At 39.0% G+C, this 22,571-nt stretch overlaps 1 protein-coding gene across 1 annotated transcript in view; it reads right to left on the bottom strand.

Moving 5' to 3' along the window:
• The window catches only part of LOC106589815 (CUB and sushi domain-containing protein 1), a 517,802-nt gene extending 500,682 nt beyond the window's left edge, over positions 1 to 17,120 (bottom strand). The window contains exon 1 of the mRNA XM_014180185.2: positions 16,786 to 17,120. Coding sequence (XP_014035660.2) covers positions 16,786 to 16,852 — 67 coding nt within the window. The 5' untranslated portion in view covers positions 16,853 to 17,120. The remainder of the gene's footprint in view (positions 1 to 16,785) is intronic.
• Positions 17,121 to 22,571: the final 5,451 nt, after the last annotated feature.

Here is a 22,571-nt window from a genome sequence, read left to right as displayed (position 1 = left end):
TTTGCTAAAAAGTCTACATTTAATGCATAAAAAACATATACTCAAGGCCTAAAAACATTATAATGTATTCAATAAGCAGTAGGTATATTTGACAACAGTTTTACACCAAAAACATTTATCAATGACCTGACTCCTGGCATCCAATGGCGTTGTTACAAATGTCAGCCAATCTTTTGGCCAACCCTCTCTCCAGCCATTTGTAATAAACCAGCTCACGCTTTGTATTTAATGCCGTGACGATTTACATGCAGCTGTGAATTTAATTTAGAAATTGCCAGTGTTAAACCATAAATTCTGCCCTGACAGCTCATTAGATTGTGGTGAACACAGTCCCTGGCTGGGTCGGCCGCCGGGGGCTCTTATGCGGCTCCACAGTAGAGTGCTGTGTACTGTGAAACAAGAGGGCCAAAGGTTCACAGGCTCCATACTACTCATTCGGACTATGTTGTCATTATATTCTCTACTTCCAGTAACGGAGCAGAAAACCACAGCAGAAATCTGTCAATAATAAACTTTATATGAAGGGGATTTCTTGAACTTCTTGCGCAATTACAATGGACTGCATCCATGGAAGTTGTATCAGGGACAGACAAATCTCAGTCATACAGACTTGGTGTCAAAGTCAGTCAGACATTAATCAAACATTCGCCTAGACAAGATCCCAGAATGCCCTGGCAGCCATATTGGTACCTCCTGGGCAACGGCCTGGGTCATTCTTGAATTACGTTGGCATTTAGTCATTGTATTCTTTGAAAAATTAACTTAATTTTTCTAGATTTCAATTTAAATCTATTTTGGTAAATATTCCTATTCTAAATCAATTAATATGGTAGCTTAAACGACTTTACATATTTTTTTACCATTATGATAACATTGTGCCACCAGTATGAGAGAGAACACCAATGATGGTAACACCAATGAGACATTTTTGGTTAAAAAAAATAGATTTTCTGAAATGGAGGCCACAAATGCTGAAAGCTAATACACTGACTACACCGCTCGCGTCACAAAATAAATTTAGAAATCTATGTTATTCAATTATTGCACCCACACTGCTCGCGCCGCCAACGAGCGTCTGTGTTGCCAAGGGCTAAAATAGACGTCCTTTCTATTTCTAATGCAGATCGCGCTGCATGTCCTGCCTCTCCCATCTCCTCATTGGTTTATAGAAGCAGGTACCCATGTGCCATCTCCTCATTGGTTATACCCACGTGGGTGATTGAAAGACAAACTGTGTTGCCGGTCGTCATAGTAATACTATGAAAGTTTAGATGCCATTCACAATATAAGTTCAAGGATGAAAAAGCCTGGAAGGAGGAGAGATGACTAGAAACGATTCGGTTGACCTTTTGTGTGGATGAATTGGCGGAGTAGAGGACCTTGTGCATTTCAGGTAAAATAACAACTCAATGTTTATATCCCAGGACAAATTAGCTAGCAACAGCAAGCTAGCTAAATAGGACAAATTAGCTAGCAAGTGCAAGCTAACTAGCTTAATTGCCATAAATGTTTAATGCTTTTTAACCTGTCCCCAAATTAATGTAATTGGTTCAGAGTTTGTTTTGATATTTTAACCTGCGTGTCGTGATCGTGTTTGGTGTGGGGGGACAAAATACATGTATGCACGATGGCGCATGCGCACAGCCGGTTTGGGTTCCGTGTAAGGTCATCAACCCTTTAAAAATCGACCATTAAAGTGATATGATTAATTGTTTTGCTCAAACTGTTATTTCCCTTCATTTCAATTAAGTAACATGAAGTGACCATTTGTATTTACACCAAATTATCAATGGAATCCTCAAATGTATGACATACTAAAAGGGTGTGATTAACTAATCATTTTCTTTCAAATGTAATATGTGTACCTGTCATTTTAAAGTGTTTTTCATGTTTGCAAAGGCAAGGGATGCAAATGCCACCACAATTCAAGAACAACCCACCCATACTGTGCAAACTAACAATCCACCTAATTTTATGAATTTCAAACCAAGTAGGAACAAGAAGTATTAACAAAAAGTACTGCCTGCTGTCACATTATGATTAGCTGCTGCCAGATTAGCTAAGTAGCTAAGAAAAATGTTGCAGGACTTTTTGGGAACAACAATGAAGATATCTCCTGTTTCCAAAGTTGTAGGATAATTCATTCGTACAGGACCAACTAAAGCTGTGGCTTTGGCAGCAGCAACATGCATTATTGCTGCTTATCCTATATAAATATTAACCATTCAGGGTAGAAAATGAAGGACATTTTCTACACCATAAAGCCAACTAAACAGAACCCCCTGTATAAAATAGAACAATTCAGGTAGTATTTTGTGGCCTGAAAGGGAGCCGGTGACAGATACAACCTGTAGAAAACACATAAACCAGGCTTAGCCAGGATTTGTCCTGTCACTCCTCTTGATGCCACTCCTTGGCCCTCAGGATTATTACATGTGGGGGATTCTCTGTCCTTCTCTTTCATATCTTTTCTGTGTGGATCAATTCAATTTTATACAGGAATACTGTACATTCAACATTGTCCCTGTCACCACCAAAGCACCTCTGACGCATGTCTACATGTGTGGTTACACAAGCATCCAACAAGTAGATCATGGCCATCTCCCTGATCAAAGTACAGGAGCAATCTGCAGTTGCTACGCTACATCCATTGTTCGACGTATAAATGAATGATGTACCCATTGATTCTTGAAGAATATAACTTATAAATGCCTTATGAGCTAAATTCAACTGTCGCACCCCATCAGAACTCAAAATGTAAGCTTGGTTTACTCCAATGTTTGTCAACAAAGTAAATGTAAACAAACACTACAGTATATAGCCTCAAAATATGGTTAAACTATCATTTTGATATCATGGATGGTCCGTCCTTGCATCAATAGCTCTGTCTATGAATTTGACAGTGGTTACATTTCTTAAGCCCTATCCCTCAGCTTTTTACCAAAACAGAGGCAGGGATACACTGCTATTGTTTCAACTGCTGATTGCTGCTTTACTAGTCTTTGAGACTGACTTAATGAAGCTACCTTCAACGTTAGACAATTGTACAGGCATAATGTAGCTACAAAAATATACATTTAAAGTATATGACCCTGAAAGCAATGCAAGCTGCTATGATTCACAACTTGATAGATTCAGAAGGAGAAATAGTGCTGAGCAAATCACCATAAGTTTCCAACATATGCATATTGAATTGTCCTCAACAATACAATATCAATAACATTTCATTACAAAATAAATCTGTCACATAAATAAACTGTAAAATCAGAGGAGGAACATGACTTTGATGGTAATCCAATCCATACCAGTTGCACCTTTTACTCACAAACTGGCTTGAAACAAGACATCCGGGCTCACTCCTGGAATAATGATGCTCAAATACGAGAAAAACATTCATTTAAACACTTTAAGTGAACACCCTGGAGACAAACCGCATCCTGACTGTTGATAGATCTAGGTGCATCACAGTAGGTGGTCTGCAAATCATTCCACATCTGACGTACCCTTTATGCTCCATGACTTCTTAGCTAAAGTTAATGTAAATTGTTGCTTTTATGAGACAAATGACAACAAAATGATACAAGTAGTAATCAGAAAAAGTGCTTTGTTATTTTTTGCATGGAATAAAGTCACAAAAAGTGTGGAATATGTCTGGACCAAATGTACTGTGACTGACACAAAAATTGGCGTAGGATCTATTCTGGTCACTGGTGAACATTAGAACCAGATCTAAAGGACAGTTTTATTTTTTTATTTTGTTTTCATATCAAAAATATCCTACCAATATCAAACAGAAGTATTGAGACGTATCCAATAGCCTGGTGTCTCAAACCAGGCTCAGGTTCTTAGTCATTGAAGTGTGGCCATGGTTGGATTGTTCCAATGATGGATGTGGGCCAGATTGAGGTGGATTTTCTTTTTCCATTTCTAACTGCAAACATGCCAATAGGTGGGTGTCCTTATCCACGTTTTTACTGTGAGAAATAGACAACAGAAAATCAAGCGAAATCTGGGCATTCATCACTGTTTCAATACATTCCAGTTCCAGGATCGTACTCTCATTGGGTAAGAGTAAAGCTTTCTGAACTGGCCCCAGGAAATGGGCCAACTTTTTCCTCTTTTAACCTCACCGCAGTGGGCTAAATCAGGGTCACACAGTGTTTCTTGGTAGTTTTAAACAAATCCACTTTGAAACAAAAGTATACACCTCACACACATGGTTATGGGCTTAAAAAAAGAAGACACCTGTACCATGTCAGATATAGAGCTGAAATGTATTACATCTTGAGTTTGCGTCCCAATATTACACTTTATATACATCACAGAGGACTGAAATATAACAGAACCGTTTGATATAGAAACACCAGATTTTCTGTGGATTATTTAAAATTAAGTTGATCAATTATGAAATTATAAACATTCCACCTACGAGGCCACTAGGTCATTTGACTGCATATTTCTTAAGTACTTACACAAGAAAGCATGTTCATGGAGTACAATATTTTAAGAGGGTAGTAGAATATTTGAAACACTCCCTAAAAAGTTTTGAGGAGAAAGTTGCAATAGTCCAGTAAAATCCTAGCCTTGCAAGCTGCTGATCCTGTGAGCTTACATGAATGTTCGCTGCGGCGAACATTCATGTAAGCTCGCAAGATCAGCGGCTTGCGAGGCTAGTAAAATCCACCTTCAAAAGGTAAATGTCAAATACCAAGCAGCTGGCAACTCCTATTTTTGGCAATATTTCTGCCCTTTAGAGAATTTTGATTAGGTTGCTGGCATTTTCTTGAAGTGTTACGTAAGCCTCTCCTGAAGCTTTTCTTTTTGCGATTCTCATACCCTCAGATCTCTGGCTCCAATTACTGTCAATACATCTGTGCTGCCTGCATGGACAACATAGCACTAACAATCCCTATTCTATTCGATTGTGAAACACTCCGGTTGTCCTCAGTTCTCTATTGAAGGTGTCAAGGAATTGTCCAGAAGCACCACCATTTTTATCACGTGTGATGACTCTTACTCTTTGATAGATTTTGGAGAGAGAGAAAGAGAGAGAGAGAGCGAGATTAACAGTTGACAACCAAGTGTTGCAGTAGATCTATGCTCTTTCATATAGAGACAATGATCTAAAGTTCCATTCACAGCTAATTCAATTATCCATTTCTATTTGCGTACACAGGTAAGCCCAACACATGGTACAATGAGTACAATGCTGATGGCTAAAATTGCAATTAAGGGATGCAGCAGGAGTAAACACATTGATGTAAATGTACAGTATCCAGAGCACCATTCAGGGCCTCATCTGTTGCTTCTCACATCTCTCTCTAGTTCAGTCTTGAAGTGAAAACTTCTTGATGAGACTGATTAAGATTTAGTCACCAGAATGTTGTGTGGGTGTGATGTCAGATTATGATTCTGTCACTATTGCAGAACAGCTAAAGCTGTTAAGTGCATGAGTTTTTAATGGACTCTAAATTTAGCTCAATTACTTCCTCCATTCAAATCAGATGTCTGCAGCGTTCTCTTCCCATTTTACCAAATAAATGATTTCAGGACGCTGAGCTATTTTCTGCAGTGCAATCAGAATGGGTGAGATGATCACATTTTCAGTTAAAAACTACAATTTCATGCATATGTGTTGTTATGCTGTATTTTTGGAAAGGCCCGCAACTTGTGAGGAGGAGGATCTCTACATATGTTGCTTATTAAATGTTTGATGTTTAGTGCTGATATTAGCCAATATGCTACTGAAAGTGACCAACTTTGATTTTCCTGACTACTCACTAATACAGTTGCTTATATCCATGACATTACTGACAAAACCGCTATTCTGCAACAACAAAAAATACTCTAATGTGTCTAATCTGATTCTAACAGTGTTCCAGGCAGGTTGTAAAATTGAATCAACTGTTCAAAGCACAAGAGATTAGCAAGTACTGTGTAATAGCTATTAATAGCTATCAGAAATGAGTCTGGATTCATCACACTTGTTTCTCAACCTCATTTCCTTTCTCAAATTCTGACGTCACGCAAGAAGTACTAGCACACTGCCTAAATAGGAAACGCAGACTTCTCATATCTGACTAGTTAGGAGGACTCTAAAGGAGAGGTCAGGAGAACCTCTTCATATCTGACTAGTTAGAAGGACTCTAAAGGAGAGGTCAGGAGAACCTCTTCATATCTGACTAGTTAGGAGGACTCTAAAGGAGAGGTCAAGAGAACCTCTTCATATCTGACTAGTTAGGAGGACTCTAAAGGAGAGGTCAGGAGAACCTCTTCATATCTGACTAGTTAGAAGGACTCCAAAAGAGAGGTCAAGAGAACCTCTTCATATCTGACTAGTTAGAAGGACTCCAAAAGAGAGGTCAAGAGAACCTCTTCATATCTGACTAGTTAGGAGGACTCTAAAGGAGAGGTCAGGAGAACCTCTTCATATCTGACTAGTTAGGAGGACTCTAAAGGAGAGGTCAGGAGAACCTCTTCATATCTGACTAGTTAGGAGGACTCTAAAAGAGAGGTCAAGAGAACCTCTTCATATCTGACTAGTTAGGAGGACTCTAAAGGCTAAAGAACTAGAATACAGTTTGTCTTTTTCCTAACTATACTGTAGGCCTACACCTATATTTACTCCGGAGTTTAATGTTTTATGTTTAATGTACTTATAGTGTACGTATATTCTGTATGTTGACTATGTTGACTTTGTGTCTGTATTCTGTCTGTACATTGTCTATTGCTGGAAGGACCTGTCATTAAGTCAGATTCCGGGTATGTTTAAATATACTTGGCAAATAAAGGTATTCTGATACATCACATTTCTCTGAATTTTGGAGTAGGCCCGACTTTGTACTGATTTATACATGAAGTACTCCCCTGAACAGCTGTGTGGACACACCAGCAAGGTCACATGAGAATTCACTGTTCTTGTGCTTAGTATGCACCCTGAGCTTCACCGCCCTGGGTTAACCATACACTGAATCTCAAAATAGACCAAAGGAGAAATGAAGCAACTGAAATATCATCACAATATTCTTACAGAACTATGGCATCTACCTCAACCAATGAGACTTCCCGTCGAGTACTCGTAAACCTTTGAACATGTCCATAGTTATCCATAGTTATAAATGGTTCACCATAAATAGCCTGAGTGACACCCATAAAATGTATTGAGTAGGCCTAGCCTGCATCTCCCTGTCAGGAATGGTTTTGCATCTATCCACAGTAAACCTTCTCTCTTAAAAAAAAGGTTTCCAAAAGGGTTCTTCAGCTGTCCCCTAGGAGAACCCTTTTTGGTTCCAAGTAGAACTATTTTTGGTTCCAGGTAGAACCCTCTGTAGAAAGGGTTCTACATGGAACCCAATAGGGTTCTACGTGGAACAAAAATGGTTCTACCTGAAACCAAAAAGGGTTCTTCAAAGGGTTATCCTATGGGAACAGCCTTTCTTTCTAAGAGTGTATTGCTAAAACTGTTTCTTAACTCACCAGAAGACAACAACCACTAAATTCTCCCAGTCCTATGTTCATTTCCATGTGGCAATGTTGAAACTTTTGAATGCTGACCATTTTTAGAATGTATGATGACTGCATCATCATGCATATTACCTGTATGCCTTAAGTGTGTTAGCGAAGTTTTGGAGCCTTGTCGTTAAAGCACCTCAATTTCAACCAATGAGATGACTTTGACCATGGGACATTTCACAATTCCCAGTGGTTATTTCAGAAACCACAATCCATTTAAAGCCTATTAAATATGAATGCTATATGAATGCAACAGTAGCATTCCTCCACCACACATCCACTGCAAAGCACTTCACTCATATGGCAATGTAAAGTACACTACACAATGGAGTCTGTAGAAATGATTGACAGAGTCATTTTAAATGCCTCAAATTTCTCCTCTGAACCATTCCAATTATCATATACCGTACATCCCGAATGGTAGGAAACCACTTCAAAATGACAATATCATCCCTAAACTGTGCCAAACAGTCACTTAATTAAAATGCATATTTTCTGAATTCCAAACCATGTACACTTTTTTCTATTCTGCCCCCAGTCTCCATAACCTGTACAGAAAAACCACATCATTTCACATGTGGAAAATCACATGATTTCACATGAAATTTCACGTGAAATCATGTGAAAGTGTGTTTTTGGAACACTTCACATGTGATCACGTTTTCACATATGTAGTTTCATGTGATCACGTTTTCACATGTGTAGTTTCATGTTATCACATTTTGCTTTACATGTTGTCACGTTATCACATTAACTTCACATAAGATCACATGATCACAAGAAAACGTGTTTTTTTTTACATTTCACATGTTCATTTCACGATATCTGCTGACTCTGGACTCTTTTAAATGCAAATGGCCTTATTGGTTATATATGTATGAGAGGGGTCTTTTAAATGCGTGGGCCTCCAACCTAATGCCCAACCAAGGGCAATAACTAGACAGGGAACTATTTTTGAAGTCACAAAACTCTCCATTACTTTGTATAGGAGATGGGGTGGCTGTCACAAACTCCAAATAAAAGATTCTGCTGTCACATAGAGCCAGCTGTCTGCTAAAAAATGTATGTTTTTGGCTCTCAACTTTGCATCCATCTGTCTAATCAATGTTTTTCAATGGAAAGTGTATACCTATAAATAGGATTCTATTTGAGTGATTACACAATTTAGAGTAAAATGGCGTGGAATGCTATGCTTCTTGCCTCTTCTAAGAATTGTAGATATTTCTATTCATTCAAATGTTTTTCTCCGTAAAACAATGTATGTGTTCTATGTGTATCTTCCAAAATCACTGACAAAACTCAAAGTATTTAGTATACGTGTAAAAAGCACCAGCAATAAACTACATGTATAGCCTTCTTTGTTTTATAGTAAGTTTGGTTAAGTCTGTCTTGAAGAGTGCCTTAGTAGAATAAATACAAATACAAAATAGCAAGAGGTAAAAGATTCAATGGACGTTCATGAGTGTTAATGCTGATGTGAGCAAAATTAAACTGATACACAAGCTGCATGGCAGACATGTCAGCATGTAGCCAAGCAGTTAAGAGTGTTGGGTCAGTAACTGAAAGGTTTGAATTCCAGAGCCCTTGAACAAGGCACTAAGTGCAATATTTTACTTTCTGGGTGACCTGACCAAATTCACATAGAAATGTGGGTTATAGATCTTTCATTCTCATTGAAAACAAGTCTAAGAAGCAGTAGATATGTTCTATGTGCACTATTTCTATGCTTCCCATTCTAAAGTTTTGTTTTTGCATCTTTTGTACACCAACTTCAAACAGCTGAAAATACAATATTTTTAGTTATTGAAAATTTATTTCACAGAGGTTTAGATGGTACAATGATTCTCAACACAATACTTGGTTGTTTTGTCACATAAACTGAAATTAAGCGAACCATTAGAATTTTAGAAACCAGGAAATTACAGAGCGTATGTGTCCCGCCCTGACCATAGCGAGCCCTTGTTTCTCTATGGTGTAGTAGGTCAGGGCGTGACTAGGGGGTGTTCTAGTTTACAATTTCTATGTTGGTCTTTTGGTATGGTTCCCTATTAGAGGCAGCTGGTAATCATTGCCTCTAATTGGGGATCATATTTAAGTAGCTATTTTTCCCACCTGTGTTTGTGGGATATTGTTTTGTGTTTGTGCATGTGCACCACGTAGTCACGTTTCGTTGTTCGTTTATTGATATATTGTGTTTTGCTAAGTTTCACTTTGGAATAAAGATGTGGAACTCTACACACGCTGCGCCTTGGTCCCGTTCTAAGACAACCGTGACAGTATGTCACTCTGGATAAAGAAAAAATGTACAGTACCAGTCAAAAGTTTGGACACACCTACTCATTCAAGGGTTTTTCTTTATTTCTACAATTTTCTACATTGTATAATAATAGTGAAGACATCAAAACTATGAAATAATAGATATGGAATCATGTAATAAGCAAAAAAGTGTTATACAAATCAAAATGTATTTTATATTTTACATTCTTCAAAGTTGCCACCCTTTGCCTAAATGACAGTTTTGCACTTTCTTGGCATTCTCTCAACCAGCTTCACCTGGAATGCTTTTCCAACAGTCTTGAAGGAGTTCCCACATATGCTGAGCACTTGTTGGATTCTTTTCGTTCACTCTGCGGTCCAAATCATCCCAAACCATCTAAATTGGGTTGTAGTCGGGTGATTGTGGAGGCCAGGTCATCTGATGCAACAATCCATCACTCTACTTCTTGGTCAAATAGCCCTTACACAGCCTGGAGGTGTGTTTTGGGTCATAGTCCTGTTGAAAAACAAATGATAGTCCCACTAAGCGCAAATTAGATGGGATGGCGTATCGCTGCAGAATGCTGTGGTAGCCATGCTGGTTAAGTGTGCCTTGAATTCTTAATAAATCACTGACAGTGTCACCAGCAAAGCACCATCACACCTCTTCCTCCATGCTTCACAGTGGGAACCACACATGCGGAGGTCATCCGTTCACCTACTCTGCATCTCACAAAGACACGGAGGTTGGAACCAACATTTTCAGAGGACAGATTTAAACTGGTCTAATGTCCATTGCTTGTGTTTCTTGGCCCAAGCAAGTCTTTTCTTGTTATTGGTGTCCTTTAGTAGTGGTTTCTTTGCAGCAATTCAACCGTGAAGGCCTGATTCACGCAGTCTCCTCTGAACAGTTGATGTTGAGATGTGTCTGTTACTTGAACTCTGTGAAGCAATTATTTGGGCTGTAATTTCTGAGGCTTGTAACTCTAATGAATTTATCCTCTGTAGCAGAGGTAACTCTGGGTCTTCCTTCCTGTGGCGGTCCTCATGAGAGCGAGTTTCATCATAGCGCTTGATGGTTTTTGTGACTGCATTTGAAGAAACTTTCAAAATTCTTGAAAAGTTCTGGGTTGACTGACCTTCATGTTTTAAAGTAATGATGGACTGTCGTTTCTCTTTGCATATTTGAGCTGTTCTTGGTCTTTTACCAAATAGGGTTATCTTCTGTAAACCACCCCTACCTTGTCACAACACAACTATTGGCTCAAACGCATTAAGGAAAAAAAATCCACAAATTTACCTGTGCAAGGCACACCTGTTATTTGAAATGCATTCCATGTGTACCTCATGAAGCTGCTTGAGAGAATGCCAAGAGTGTGCAAAACCAAATTTGTGCACAGAATTTGAGAGAAATAAGATTTGGGGGATATTGAACATTTTACATGTTGCGTTTATATTTTAGTTCTGTATAGGTCAGCTGTTCAAAACTATCCGGACAATGTCCAACCAAGATTATTTTTAAGAGTCATGTTCAAAAGGACTATAGCCACAGGAAAATATCCAGTTGACACATTCCAGAAGTAGAAATGAGGTAAAGGACTGACGCTACATTTCTAATCATGGTACTACTTCTGCTTCATTAGGCTGTTTCACAAATCAACAAGTGCCTTGCTATGACTGCACTCTCTCAAGGTCTAGACTGTCACATTTGCATGCAAGGCTTATGGTCTCACGGATTCACAATGTCTTGTAGTTTGGTAACGACCCAATGTCATCTGATTGTCACCATGTATCTGCATTGGACAATCAAGCACAAGTTATGTTGGCAAATTAAGTTACCACCCTGCTTGTGTTACAGCCTCACTGTAAATACGTTTTTACAGTCATTTCACCTTTTTAATAGAAGGTCGTTGCACATATATTGGAAAATAATTGCAACAAATTGATTTTTGTAGCCCTCTAAAGTTGCCAACACATCTCTGCCCCCATCATAGGGTCTCCATCTGTGCATTGTAGCCTACAAAATAAGGCAAACAGTTGAGTCTAGAATTTCAGTGAATCAAGGAGCTTACTTTCTATCATATGGAGAAGTTAATAAACATGCATTTGTTTACCATAAACATATTCATGGTATTGCAATGATATAGGTCGGAAATGTGTATGATGCGTTTTCTTCAAATAATCTGTAACATCCTGCCTGATAAAACAAGATGAATTAGTCCTTGTCCGTCCAAAGTCCCCACATGCCTTTCAACAAGGCATAGCAGCAGTCATTGTCATTATCTCTGATGGCACAGCTGTGACAAAACTAATGGTTCTTTCACAAGCCTGGGAACCATTGAAAATGCCTGCAGCATCGCTAATTCCCCTGGAAACCGTGTCACTTCCCCAAAAAATATTATGGGAGTCGAAAAACAAGTGTTTGACGTATGGTTCATGCACACTAGGCCCTCTGTGCAGAAAGTAGAAGCTTCATATGCTCTATCAGTCTGGATAAATGAGTACCAACACTGTAACGAAGGTGAAAGAATGAAAAATCTAAAATGGCGACTGCCTTGTCGGCAACTCCTAAACTCGTCCTTTAACAGCATCCCGGGGCTAAGGATTTTAGCCTACTGTAAGAGGAGGCCATCACAGTCTTACTGAACCCAAATTAAATAGTTAACCTTTGTCACTGTGCCATTTCAAACTAGATTCTTACGATGAGTATAAACAAACCATTTGGGCTAAGTCCTCTATTTCTATGGAAATGCCAGCTGCACTACATCAAATGACCAACATGGAGAGATGATGAATACAAAGTACCAAATCCTCCCTTTACTATGACGATTGTTGCATCAAAAAATAGATATATATCAGGAAGTTAGCATGTGAGGGGTGAGTTCAGACAAATGATTAATTAAATTATATATAGAAGAATTGGTGTGATTATGAGATCATTTGATCAAGTATTGTGAGAGTCGGTCAAAGTTCGACCAGATATGGGTCTTTTTATAAATAATGGGGCCAATGTGTGAGAGAAATAAAAGTGAATACATGCAAACTGGCCCATAATTCCACCTATGCAAGAACATCCTTTAAGCAGGGTTCATACAGACATTGACAAGTCAAATTCAGGACTTCAGAGGTTTCTTAAAGGACTTCATTGTAATTTTCAAGGACCTCAATTTTATACAATTATAAAATGTAAATAATCGTACATATAGAGCCTAATATAGACCCCCCCCCCCCCACACACACACACACACACACACAGTTTTTGTTTGTTTGGCCAGTGCATTGATATTCAAATGAATATTACATTCTACAATATGTAACAATAATGTGGACATCGTGACTAAATAGATTGGATGCATGGAGATTTTTCTGTACCCCATGTGGCTGACGCAGGCACACATAATAAAGCTATGAATAGCGGCAGCATTAATCTCACTATTTGAATCTCACCATCACTGTTTTTATAATGAGAAAGTGAGCAAAAACCAGGTTCCTTTTTTAATGGAAGGATTTGTATGGAAAGCCAAGTTGAAGCCAGCATTAGATGTTGTCATCCTAATAATAACCACACGTGGATTTACTGCAACAGAGTCGCGCAACACCCTTCAATTGAATCAGCAGGAAACAAACGAAAAACTGTAAACATCTCTCACTAAACCTGATAAAAAATGAAATCACAGATAATTATAAGGGAGCAGGAGAACGGTCTACAGATTTTTAAAAATTGCACTACAGATGGCTATATCGGTCCGCTAATACAGCACTAGTAATGTCCCAGTGCAGAAGACATCTATATCGGTCCACTAATACAGGACTAGTAAAGTCCCAGCGCTGACGACATCTATATCGGTCCGCTAATACAGGACTAGTAAAGTCCCAGCGCTGAAGACATCTATATCGGTCCGCTAATACAGCACTAGTAAAGTCCCAGCGCTGAAGACATCTATATCGGTCCGCTAATACAGGACTAGTAAAGTCCCAGCGCTGAAGACATCTATATCGGTCCGCTAATACAGGACTAGTAAAGTCCCAGCGCTGAAGACATCTATATCGGTCCGCTAATACAGCACTAGTAAAGTCCCAGCGCTGAAGACATCTATATAAAGTCCCAGTGAACTACTTTTGTGGATTTATTTTTCTTCAAAAACTTTTTTTTTGGGGGGGGGGGGCTGCAGCACTCTCAGCACCCCTACTTCCCGCGGCTATGCCCTTGTATTGTTTAAAATTGCAGGTCTAACATGAAAAACAAAATGTATGTGTCATGTTATTTCATTACCAGATAATGTTGTGAATAAGCCCCACAAGGCAATGTAATTTGTTGTCATTTTATCCAGAATAATGAATAGGAATAGCTTTGGGTGTGGTGCAAAAGTCTTTCCTACACAATTGAACACAGTAGCCTTGGTGTTAATCCAAGGTACAAAAACATACTATGAAAACATGAACTCATTACCTTGATGTTTTTTTTCTGTTAAATCTAACGAGACCCTGCTGTAAATCACGCAGAAACCAACAGATGATCAACATCAATGATTAGATCCAATGTGGATCCAGGCACAGGCACAACCACAACCGTGGATTCCAGCACTTGTGCTGTTGTTGCGTCGCATGCACTATCACAACAGCTGTTCGTCACCTGATTGTTATTTGGAAAATTCCTTCCTGGATCAGATGATGAAGTGTGAAAATATCACAGCGTAACTAATCAGCTGGACACCAAATGTGCATCCAACAATTATTATGCATAATTATTGAAGAACCACATTAATGACAGTATCGATTTAGGATTTTGAAATGGCATACATTTTGGGGATTTGTGCCTATGAAAACTGTTTCCATCCCATAACATAAGGAGACACAAAATGTTAAGTAGTTACACTGCATTTCTGAAATCTCTGTACAAAAAACTGTCAGACAGCTAGATCCATGATTCTTACAGGGTTAAAATTCTATGTCTAATTGAACTGATTAATGATTCATGTATGATAAAAGGGCAATTTACACTGCCATAAATGCAAGGACAGAAAAGTTATGGTTTATGTCACACGATTTTGGACAAATCCGTCAAGACACCAACCATGAGAAAGGGTTAAACGTAGGTTTTAAATCAAATCGTGAATATCATTGAATATACCGTAGCTATGTTGCCCTTATATCTTAATGTAATGACATACAAAAAAATGGCTGATTATTATGGATGGCTTATCAACAGCTGTAACAAGTTGTCCAGTGTAGGAAATCCTCACTGGTACCCTGGTTTATAGAAAGACCTAGAATCCAAATGCATCAGAACAAGCATGTGATCTTGCCTAATATGGCTGCAGGAGTGGGTGGGTGTGGGTGGGAGTGGTGATGACACTGCACTTCACTATCAATTGTAAGTCAAAATATGAATTGAAGGTAGAAGTCAGGGGTTCACCCTATGTCAGGAGGCAGGCCTATGACCTGTAAGCGTGCCGAGGGTGTTGTGTTTAGAGATTCAGACACTCCTCAATTTAGAAACATGTAGCCCGCATGTGCAACTCCAGGGTGATTCCATGGCCTTACTACATGAGACTAACATTGAGAGACTAACATTGAGAGAATGTACAAGCTCTGTGGTTAGGCTGCTACAAAACAATTGTCACTTACAGACAGCAATACAAACAGTCATATAGTCATATGCTGCTGAGGTTGCTATGTTACCTGGTGTTATGGTAAAAGTCTAGTTTTGATGACACAAGTGAAACAATGTTGAATCACCAATATTCAGATGTTATTGTACAACAACCTATGCAGAGTCAACATGTGTTCCAGAGTTTTTTTTCATGGATAAACGTTGGATGTTAGTATAGATTGTAGCATCTCAAATAGCCTACGAATTTGAAACTGAGGCATGTCATTATCATCACTGCCAATTGTCAGACCAAGATCGGAATGCACATCATCTGGTTCAGAAATGCGTAGCAGCCAGCTAGCTATGACTACAGATGCTTCTAATATATTCAATATTCAACAGTGGCCCCTGAACTGGTTATCCCCTTCAATTACATGTACGTGATTGAAACTGTCATTTTAAGAGGTATTATTGAGAAAAAGTCAATGATGATAGCCTATTTGCCAAGTCGTCTATGTGTTTTCATTACTAGCAATATATTCTTAACCATTACAAATATTCATGAATTGCCCATCACTGTACCTCTGTGGTTTACCATTAAAGATAGAGACAGTATTTCAACTAAATTACACAAAACCTACAGATGTGATCAAAAAATAACTCATATATAGGAACCAAAATAGTCTCAAATAAGAAGTACACACATTTCAAATAGGCCTACATTATTATTCCAATAATGGCAGTGAAACGTATATGAGAATAAGGAAACCACTGCAATAATATTACAGGGGGAATTATTTGCACAAGTGTATGGCAACGATTTACAATCCATGATGAAGAAACAATAAATAACAGGCTGATAACGAATCATGTATAATTAGGCTAGAGGAATATTAATGGTAATGAAAATGATAGCCTAATCATGAAACCTCTGTGGAGGCCAAGGTGACACAAGAGTATGCCACCATCATTGTTTCTTTCACTCAAATGTGGCTTTTTAAAACACTTAAAACCATTGAGGGGCACAAAGACACCGGTCAGCCTGGGCAAAATAAAATGTAAAACCTATAAAGGCGCTATTGATGAGCCACTTGTGCAACGGCATGCCAGTCTCGCTCGGAAAAGCAGGAATGAGACCGACCGTCAGGTTTCAGTCATAAGCTTACGTATAAACTGAAATTAAGCCTAAATTGTAATTTAACCATGGACTACCATCAAAATACTCAATAAACCACAATTATTAATCAGGCGTTTAGTCACCGTAATTGTGAAACGTTTTGCTTCTGGATAAATTCCCCATATGCAAGTTTTTCTCAAACTATTAAACGTCAGGTTATCATTGATGTTTGCGTTAAACACATCGAACAAGATTTATGACAGAGTCACATCTATGGAGAGCAAACTCCACATATGGAGTAACTTACCGTTAGCTGCGGTAATCAGACCTGCAAAAATAAGCAGGGTATGCTTAAATTTCCCCATCGCAGTCATGTTCGTTGTTATTCCACGCAGCCACCGGTTTCTTGGGTTTTGTTCAACGATCACAAAAATGCATAGAGATCCAGCTTTGGCAAGAAGATGTGACGCCTATGGTGCAGGGATTCGCCTATATTAGCTCTCATATCATCAAGAAAGGCTACTGCAGAGATACGAGATTGTAGAGATGAGACCCAAATAGGTTTCCTGGATGCAAGTATAAAGACAGAATGCGTAGGCAACTAGGAGATTGCAAGAGAGGAACGAATAGAGGGTGCCTGTATCCAACGGAAGGAGTTGGACTCAACCATCATATATGATGCAGGGGAATTGTAAATCAATCTGAGTGCCTTCACGGCAACTTTGAGACTGGTAGCCTACCATTCTGAGGAAGCACCAACACAGGTGCAAATGCATACAAACCAGTGAAACGCATGTTAGCGTCGTAATATCGACTAGTCACTAGACCAAGTGGCGACACCGTGACCAACAAAAATGACATGTTTTTATATTGATATTTTGTACGTCTCTGCTTTATACGAACTCTAAGAATAAAACAAAATTCACTAGATACACCCGTTACACATCCGATCAAATTCATATGCAAATGATTGTTGTGTGTAGCCTAGGTGTTGATGGTTTAACGTTTGCCCAGTATGTAAGTAGTGTAAACACTGCTGCTTTATACACAGTTAATGTAACACTACATAATATCATCACTCTCTCACTATCACCAATGTTATGTTCCCTCCATTTGGTTAGGTAACCTACAAAGACATACATAGACATCACTATATTTCATTAATGGACTTTTGTTTCAGGTGTGGATGACTGAAGCTGGGATTCCCTTTACAAGGCGGATGTTTACTTGGATCTATTCGATTATAAAGTACTCTAGTCAAAAAAATCCTATAGGATTCGGGATTTTTCCAATAGAATCCTATACGATTTTTTTTATTAGGTTAGCCTACACTACCCGGATTGCTGTACTGGGAGCAAAAACGTGGCATTTTCCTGGACAGGTAACTAATGGAAGAAAACGAATCCAGTTTCAAATGTTCAAATAGGCTAGATCACCATTTGTGTTTGGCTTTTCACGTGGTCATTACTACAAAAAAAAGATCACTGCCAAAATGAAAAGTATTATGGTTAGTCCAGCTATTTTCTATTAACTGCGTCAAGTACATTGGACAGCGACACAGTAAACTAAAACGTGTAACTGCTGCCATCTAGTGAAAATGAGTACATTTTTTTGGAATGGCCAAAGTCCACCATATATTTACATTTACAAACAATTAATCAAAGGTCTATGCAAACAAGAGTTCTGCTGAGATTTAGATTTGTTTATTTTTATTATCCATAGATGAGACAATTAAAATCTAATTCAACACACATTAACAACCAGGTAGACCAATTGTCTATTCTGAATGTGGCACTGAAGGCACTGAATTAGAGATCAATATGGGTGTGGACATACACATGTCATTTTCTGTTGCTCTAGATTCATTTGAATAACAAACTTCACCTAGCTGAACATTAGAACTGATTAACAGTGACATTGATATTTCTGTATAGTCTGCAAGGTCTAAGTATGCCATCATGCATATTTCATTGAGGGATTCATGCATTGGTTGTTCAGTGAACCACACTTGAGTGATGAGTTTAATAGCCTATGCTTTAGTTCAGTGTACTAGCACAGTCTAATAGCCTGTGCTTTTGTTCAGGGGACTAACACAGTCTAATAACCTATGCTTTAGTTCAGTGTACTAACACAGTCTAATAACCTATGCTTTAGTTCAGTGGACTAACACAGTCTAATAACCTATGCTTTAGTTGTGTACTAACACAGTCTAATAACCTATGCTTTAGTTCAGTGTACTAACACAGTCTAATAACCTATGTTTTAGTTCAGTGTACTGGCACAGTCTAATAGCCTGTGCTTTTGTTCAGTGGACTAACACAGTCTAATAACCTATGCTTTAGTTCAGTGTACTAACACAGTCTAATAACCTATGCTTTAGTTCAGTGTACTAACACAGTCTAGTAGCCTAGGATTTAGTTCAGTGTACTAACACAGTCTAATAACCTATGCTTTAGTTCAGTGTACTAATACAGTCTAATAACCTATGCTTTAGTTCAGTGTACTAACACAGTCTAGTAGCCTATGTTTTAGTTCAGTGGACTAATACAGTCTAATAACCTATGCTTTAGTTCAGTGTACTAACACAGTCTAGTAGCCTAGGATTTAGTTCAGTGTACTAACACAGTCTAATAACCTATGCTTTAGTTCAGTGTACTAATACAGTCTAATAACCTATGCTTTAGTTCAGTGTACTAACACAGTCTAGTAGCCTATGTTTTAGTTCAGTGGACTAATACAGTCTAATAACCTATGCTTTAGTTCAGTGTACTAATACAGTCTAATAACCTATGCTTTAGTTCAGTGTACTAACACAGTCTAATAACCTATGTTTTAGTTCAGTGTACTGGCACAGTCTAATAGCCTGTGCTTTTGTTCAGTGGACTAACACAGTCTAATAACCTATGCTTTAGTTCAGTGTACTAACACAGTCTAATAACCTATGCTTTAGTTCAGTGTACTAACACAGTCTAGTAGCCTAGGATTTAGTTCAGTGTACTAACACAGTCTAATAACCTATGCTTTAGTTCAGTGTACTAATACAGTCTAATAACCTATGCTTTAGTTCAGTGTACTAACACAGTCTAGTAGCCTATGTTTTAGTTCAGTGGACTAATACAGTCTAATAACCTATGCTTTAGTTCAGTGTACTAATACAGTCTAATAACCTATGCTTTAGTTCAGTGGACTAATACAGTCTAATAGCCTATGCCTTAGTTCAGTGGACTAATACAGTCTAATAACCTATGCTTTAGTTCAGTGGACTAATACAGTCTAATAGCATATGTTTTAGTTCAGTGGACTAATACAGTCTAATAACCTATGCCTTAGTTCAGTGGACTAATACAGTCTAATAGCATATGTTTTAGTTCAGTGTACTAACACAGTCTAATGGCCTATGCTTTAGTTCAGTTGGTCACATACTATTGTTTTCTTGGCAACAACATTTGCCATGCCATTCTGTAAACTACCTGTAGATATTGAGTACCAGTGGCTTATCACTATTACAATGTAAAATGGTCACTGAAAAGCATGGACATACAGACCTTTAATCATAATGAATATTCAAAATATTTGTATATTTAAATCTAAATAAAAGAGTAATCCTCTGAATATGAGTGGGTTGGAAAGTCATGAATTTATGAGCACACCAGTGGACTCCTTGCCTTACTCAGTCACCTACTTGTCACTTAGCCTACTTGTTAGTTAAATCCAGTACTACAGTTTATGATACTATTTTCTCATAAAGAAAAATAGCATGACATTCAATTCATGGATTTATTGATCTATTTGACATTGATGTACTGCAATGGGCCTGTCGCTGTGTTCTACAATTTATGGAAGGCTTTGGGGCCAATCTATCAAACCATTTGAGGCTGCCTGTGAGTGAAAGTTGTTATGAGCACTGCGTAAGCAAAAATTCTACCTATTGCACCCAACTTATGACAAACACATTTGCTAATGACAGTACTCTGCAAATAAATAACAACACCACAATTCACTCACCCTCCACCCACAGGTTGCAGGTATGCAGTTCAGCGAGGGGTGAGGATCGGCAGTGCATGCACAGTTCAGCGAGGGGTGAGGATCGGCAGTGCATGCACAGTTCAGCGAGGGGTGAGGATCGGCAGTGCATGCACAGTTCAGCGAGGGGTGAGGATCGGCAGTGCATACACAGTTCAGCGAGGGGTGAGGATCGGCAGTGCATGCACAGTTCAGCGAGGGGTGAGGATCGGCAGTGCATGCACAGTTCAGCGAGGGGTGAGGATCGGCAGTGCATGCACAGTTCAGCGAGGGGTGAGGATCGGCAGTGCATGCACAGTTCAGCGAGGGGTGAGGATCGGCAGTGCATGCACAGTTCAGCGAGGGGTGAGGATCGGCAGTGCATGCACAGTTCAGCGAGGGGTGAGGATCGGCAGTGCATGCACGCAAACCTCTTGTGATTAATTAACCACCACACATCCTGAAGAAAACTCAAATGGATTTTAGTGGAAGAAACAATCAACCAATGCATTGCAACCACTGTATGCTTCTACCCTGTTACCCTGCAAGTTTCTCTTATAAGTGAGTAGTAACACTTTTTTACAGTAATATCATAGTTGGATAGTAATGTTATTGTAATTGCATAGTCATTTTATAGTATTTTTTTTGTAATTGCATAGTAATTGCATTGAAATTGCATAGTAATTGCATTGTATTGTATTGTAATTGCATAGTAATTGCATTGTATTGTATTGTAATTGCATAGTAATTGCAATGTAATTTATTTGTAATTGCATAGTAATTGCATTCTAATTGTATTGTAATTGCATATTAATTGAGTTTAGCCGTTTTTGTGATTGCTCAAGTGGAACGTGAGAACAGTTACATTTCACATTTACATTTTAGTCATTTAGAAGATGCTCTTATCCAGAGCGACTTCAAATCAAATTGTATTTGTCACATGCTTTGTAAACAACAGGTATAGACTAACAGTGAAATTCTTATTTATGGGCCCTTCCGAACAATGCATAGGGTGAAAAATTTATAAAAAATAATAACACAAGGAATAAATACACAATGAGTAAAGATAACTTGGCTATATACACAAGGTACAAGTATTGAGTTGGTGTGCAGGGGTACGAGGTAATTGAGGTAGAACTGTACATATATACTGTAGGGATAAAGTGACTAGGCAACATGGTAGATAATAGACAGTAGCATTAGTGTATGAGATGAGTCAAAAGAGTTAGTGCAAAGAGAGTCAATGGAGATAGTCCAGTTAGCTATTTGGTTAACTATTTAGAAGTCTTATGGCTTGGGGGTAGAAGCTGCTTGGGGTCCTGACAGTTCCAGACCTGGTGCAGCGAAAGCAGAGAGAACAGTATGTTACTTGGGTGGCTGGAGTCTTTGACAGTTTTTAGAGCCTTCCTCTAGACCACCTGTGGACACAGATGAACATGAAGCTCTTGACCCTCTCCACCACAGCCCCGTCGATGTGGATGGGGGCGTGCTCAGCCCTCCGTTTCCTGTAGTCCACGACCAGCTCCTTTGTCTTGCTGACATTAAGGGAGAGGTTGTTGTCCTGGCACCACACTGCCACACATAGGTGGTCTCATCATCGTCGGTGATCTGCAAACTTAATGATGGTGTTGGAGTCGTGCGTGGCCACGCAGTCGTGGGTGAACACGGACTATAGGAGGGGACTAAGCACGCACCCCTGAGTGGCCCCTGTGTTGATGGTCAGCGTGGATGATGTATTGTTGCATACCCTCACCACCTGGGGGCGACTCGTCAGGAAGTCCAGGGTTCCAGTTGCAGAGGGAGGTGTTCAGTTCCAGGATCCTGAGCTTATTGATGAGCACTATGGTGTTGAACGCTGAGCTGTAGTTAATGAACAGCATTCTCAAATAGTTGTTCCTCTTCTCCAGGTGGGAGAAGGCAGTGTGGAGTGCAATAGAGATTGCATCATCTGTGGATCTGTTATGTGAACCATGACCAGCCTTTAAAATAATTTCATGGCTACAGATGTGAGTGCTATGGGGCGATTGTCATTTAGACGGGTTACCGTGGATAAATTAGGGTTAAACTGTTTGCTCAAAGGCACATCAACAG

The sequence above is a fragment of the Salmo salar genome, chromosome ssa28 (assembly GCF_905237065.1).
Source record: "Salmo salar chromosome ssa28, Ssal_v3.1, whole genome shotgun sequence".
Classification (NCBI taxonomy): domain Eukaryota; kingdom Metazoa; phylum Chordata; class Actinopteri; order Salmoniformes; family Salmonidae; genus Salmo; species Salmo salar.
Note: the sequence above shows the minus strand (reverse complement) of the source record. Positions and strands in the feature narration are given on the sequence as shown.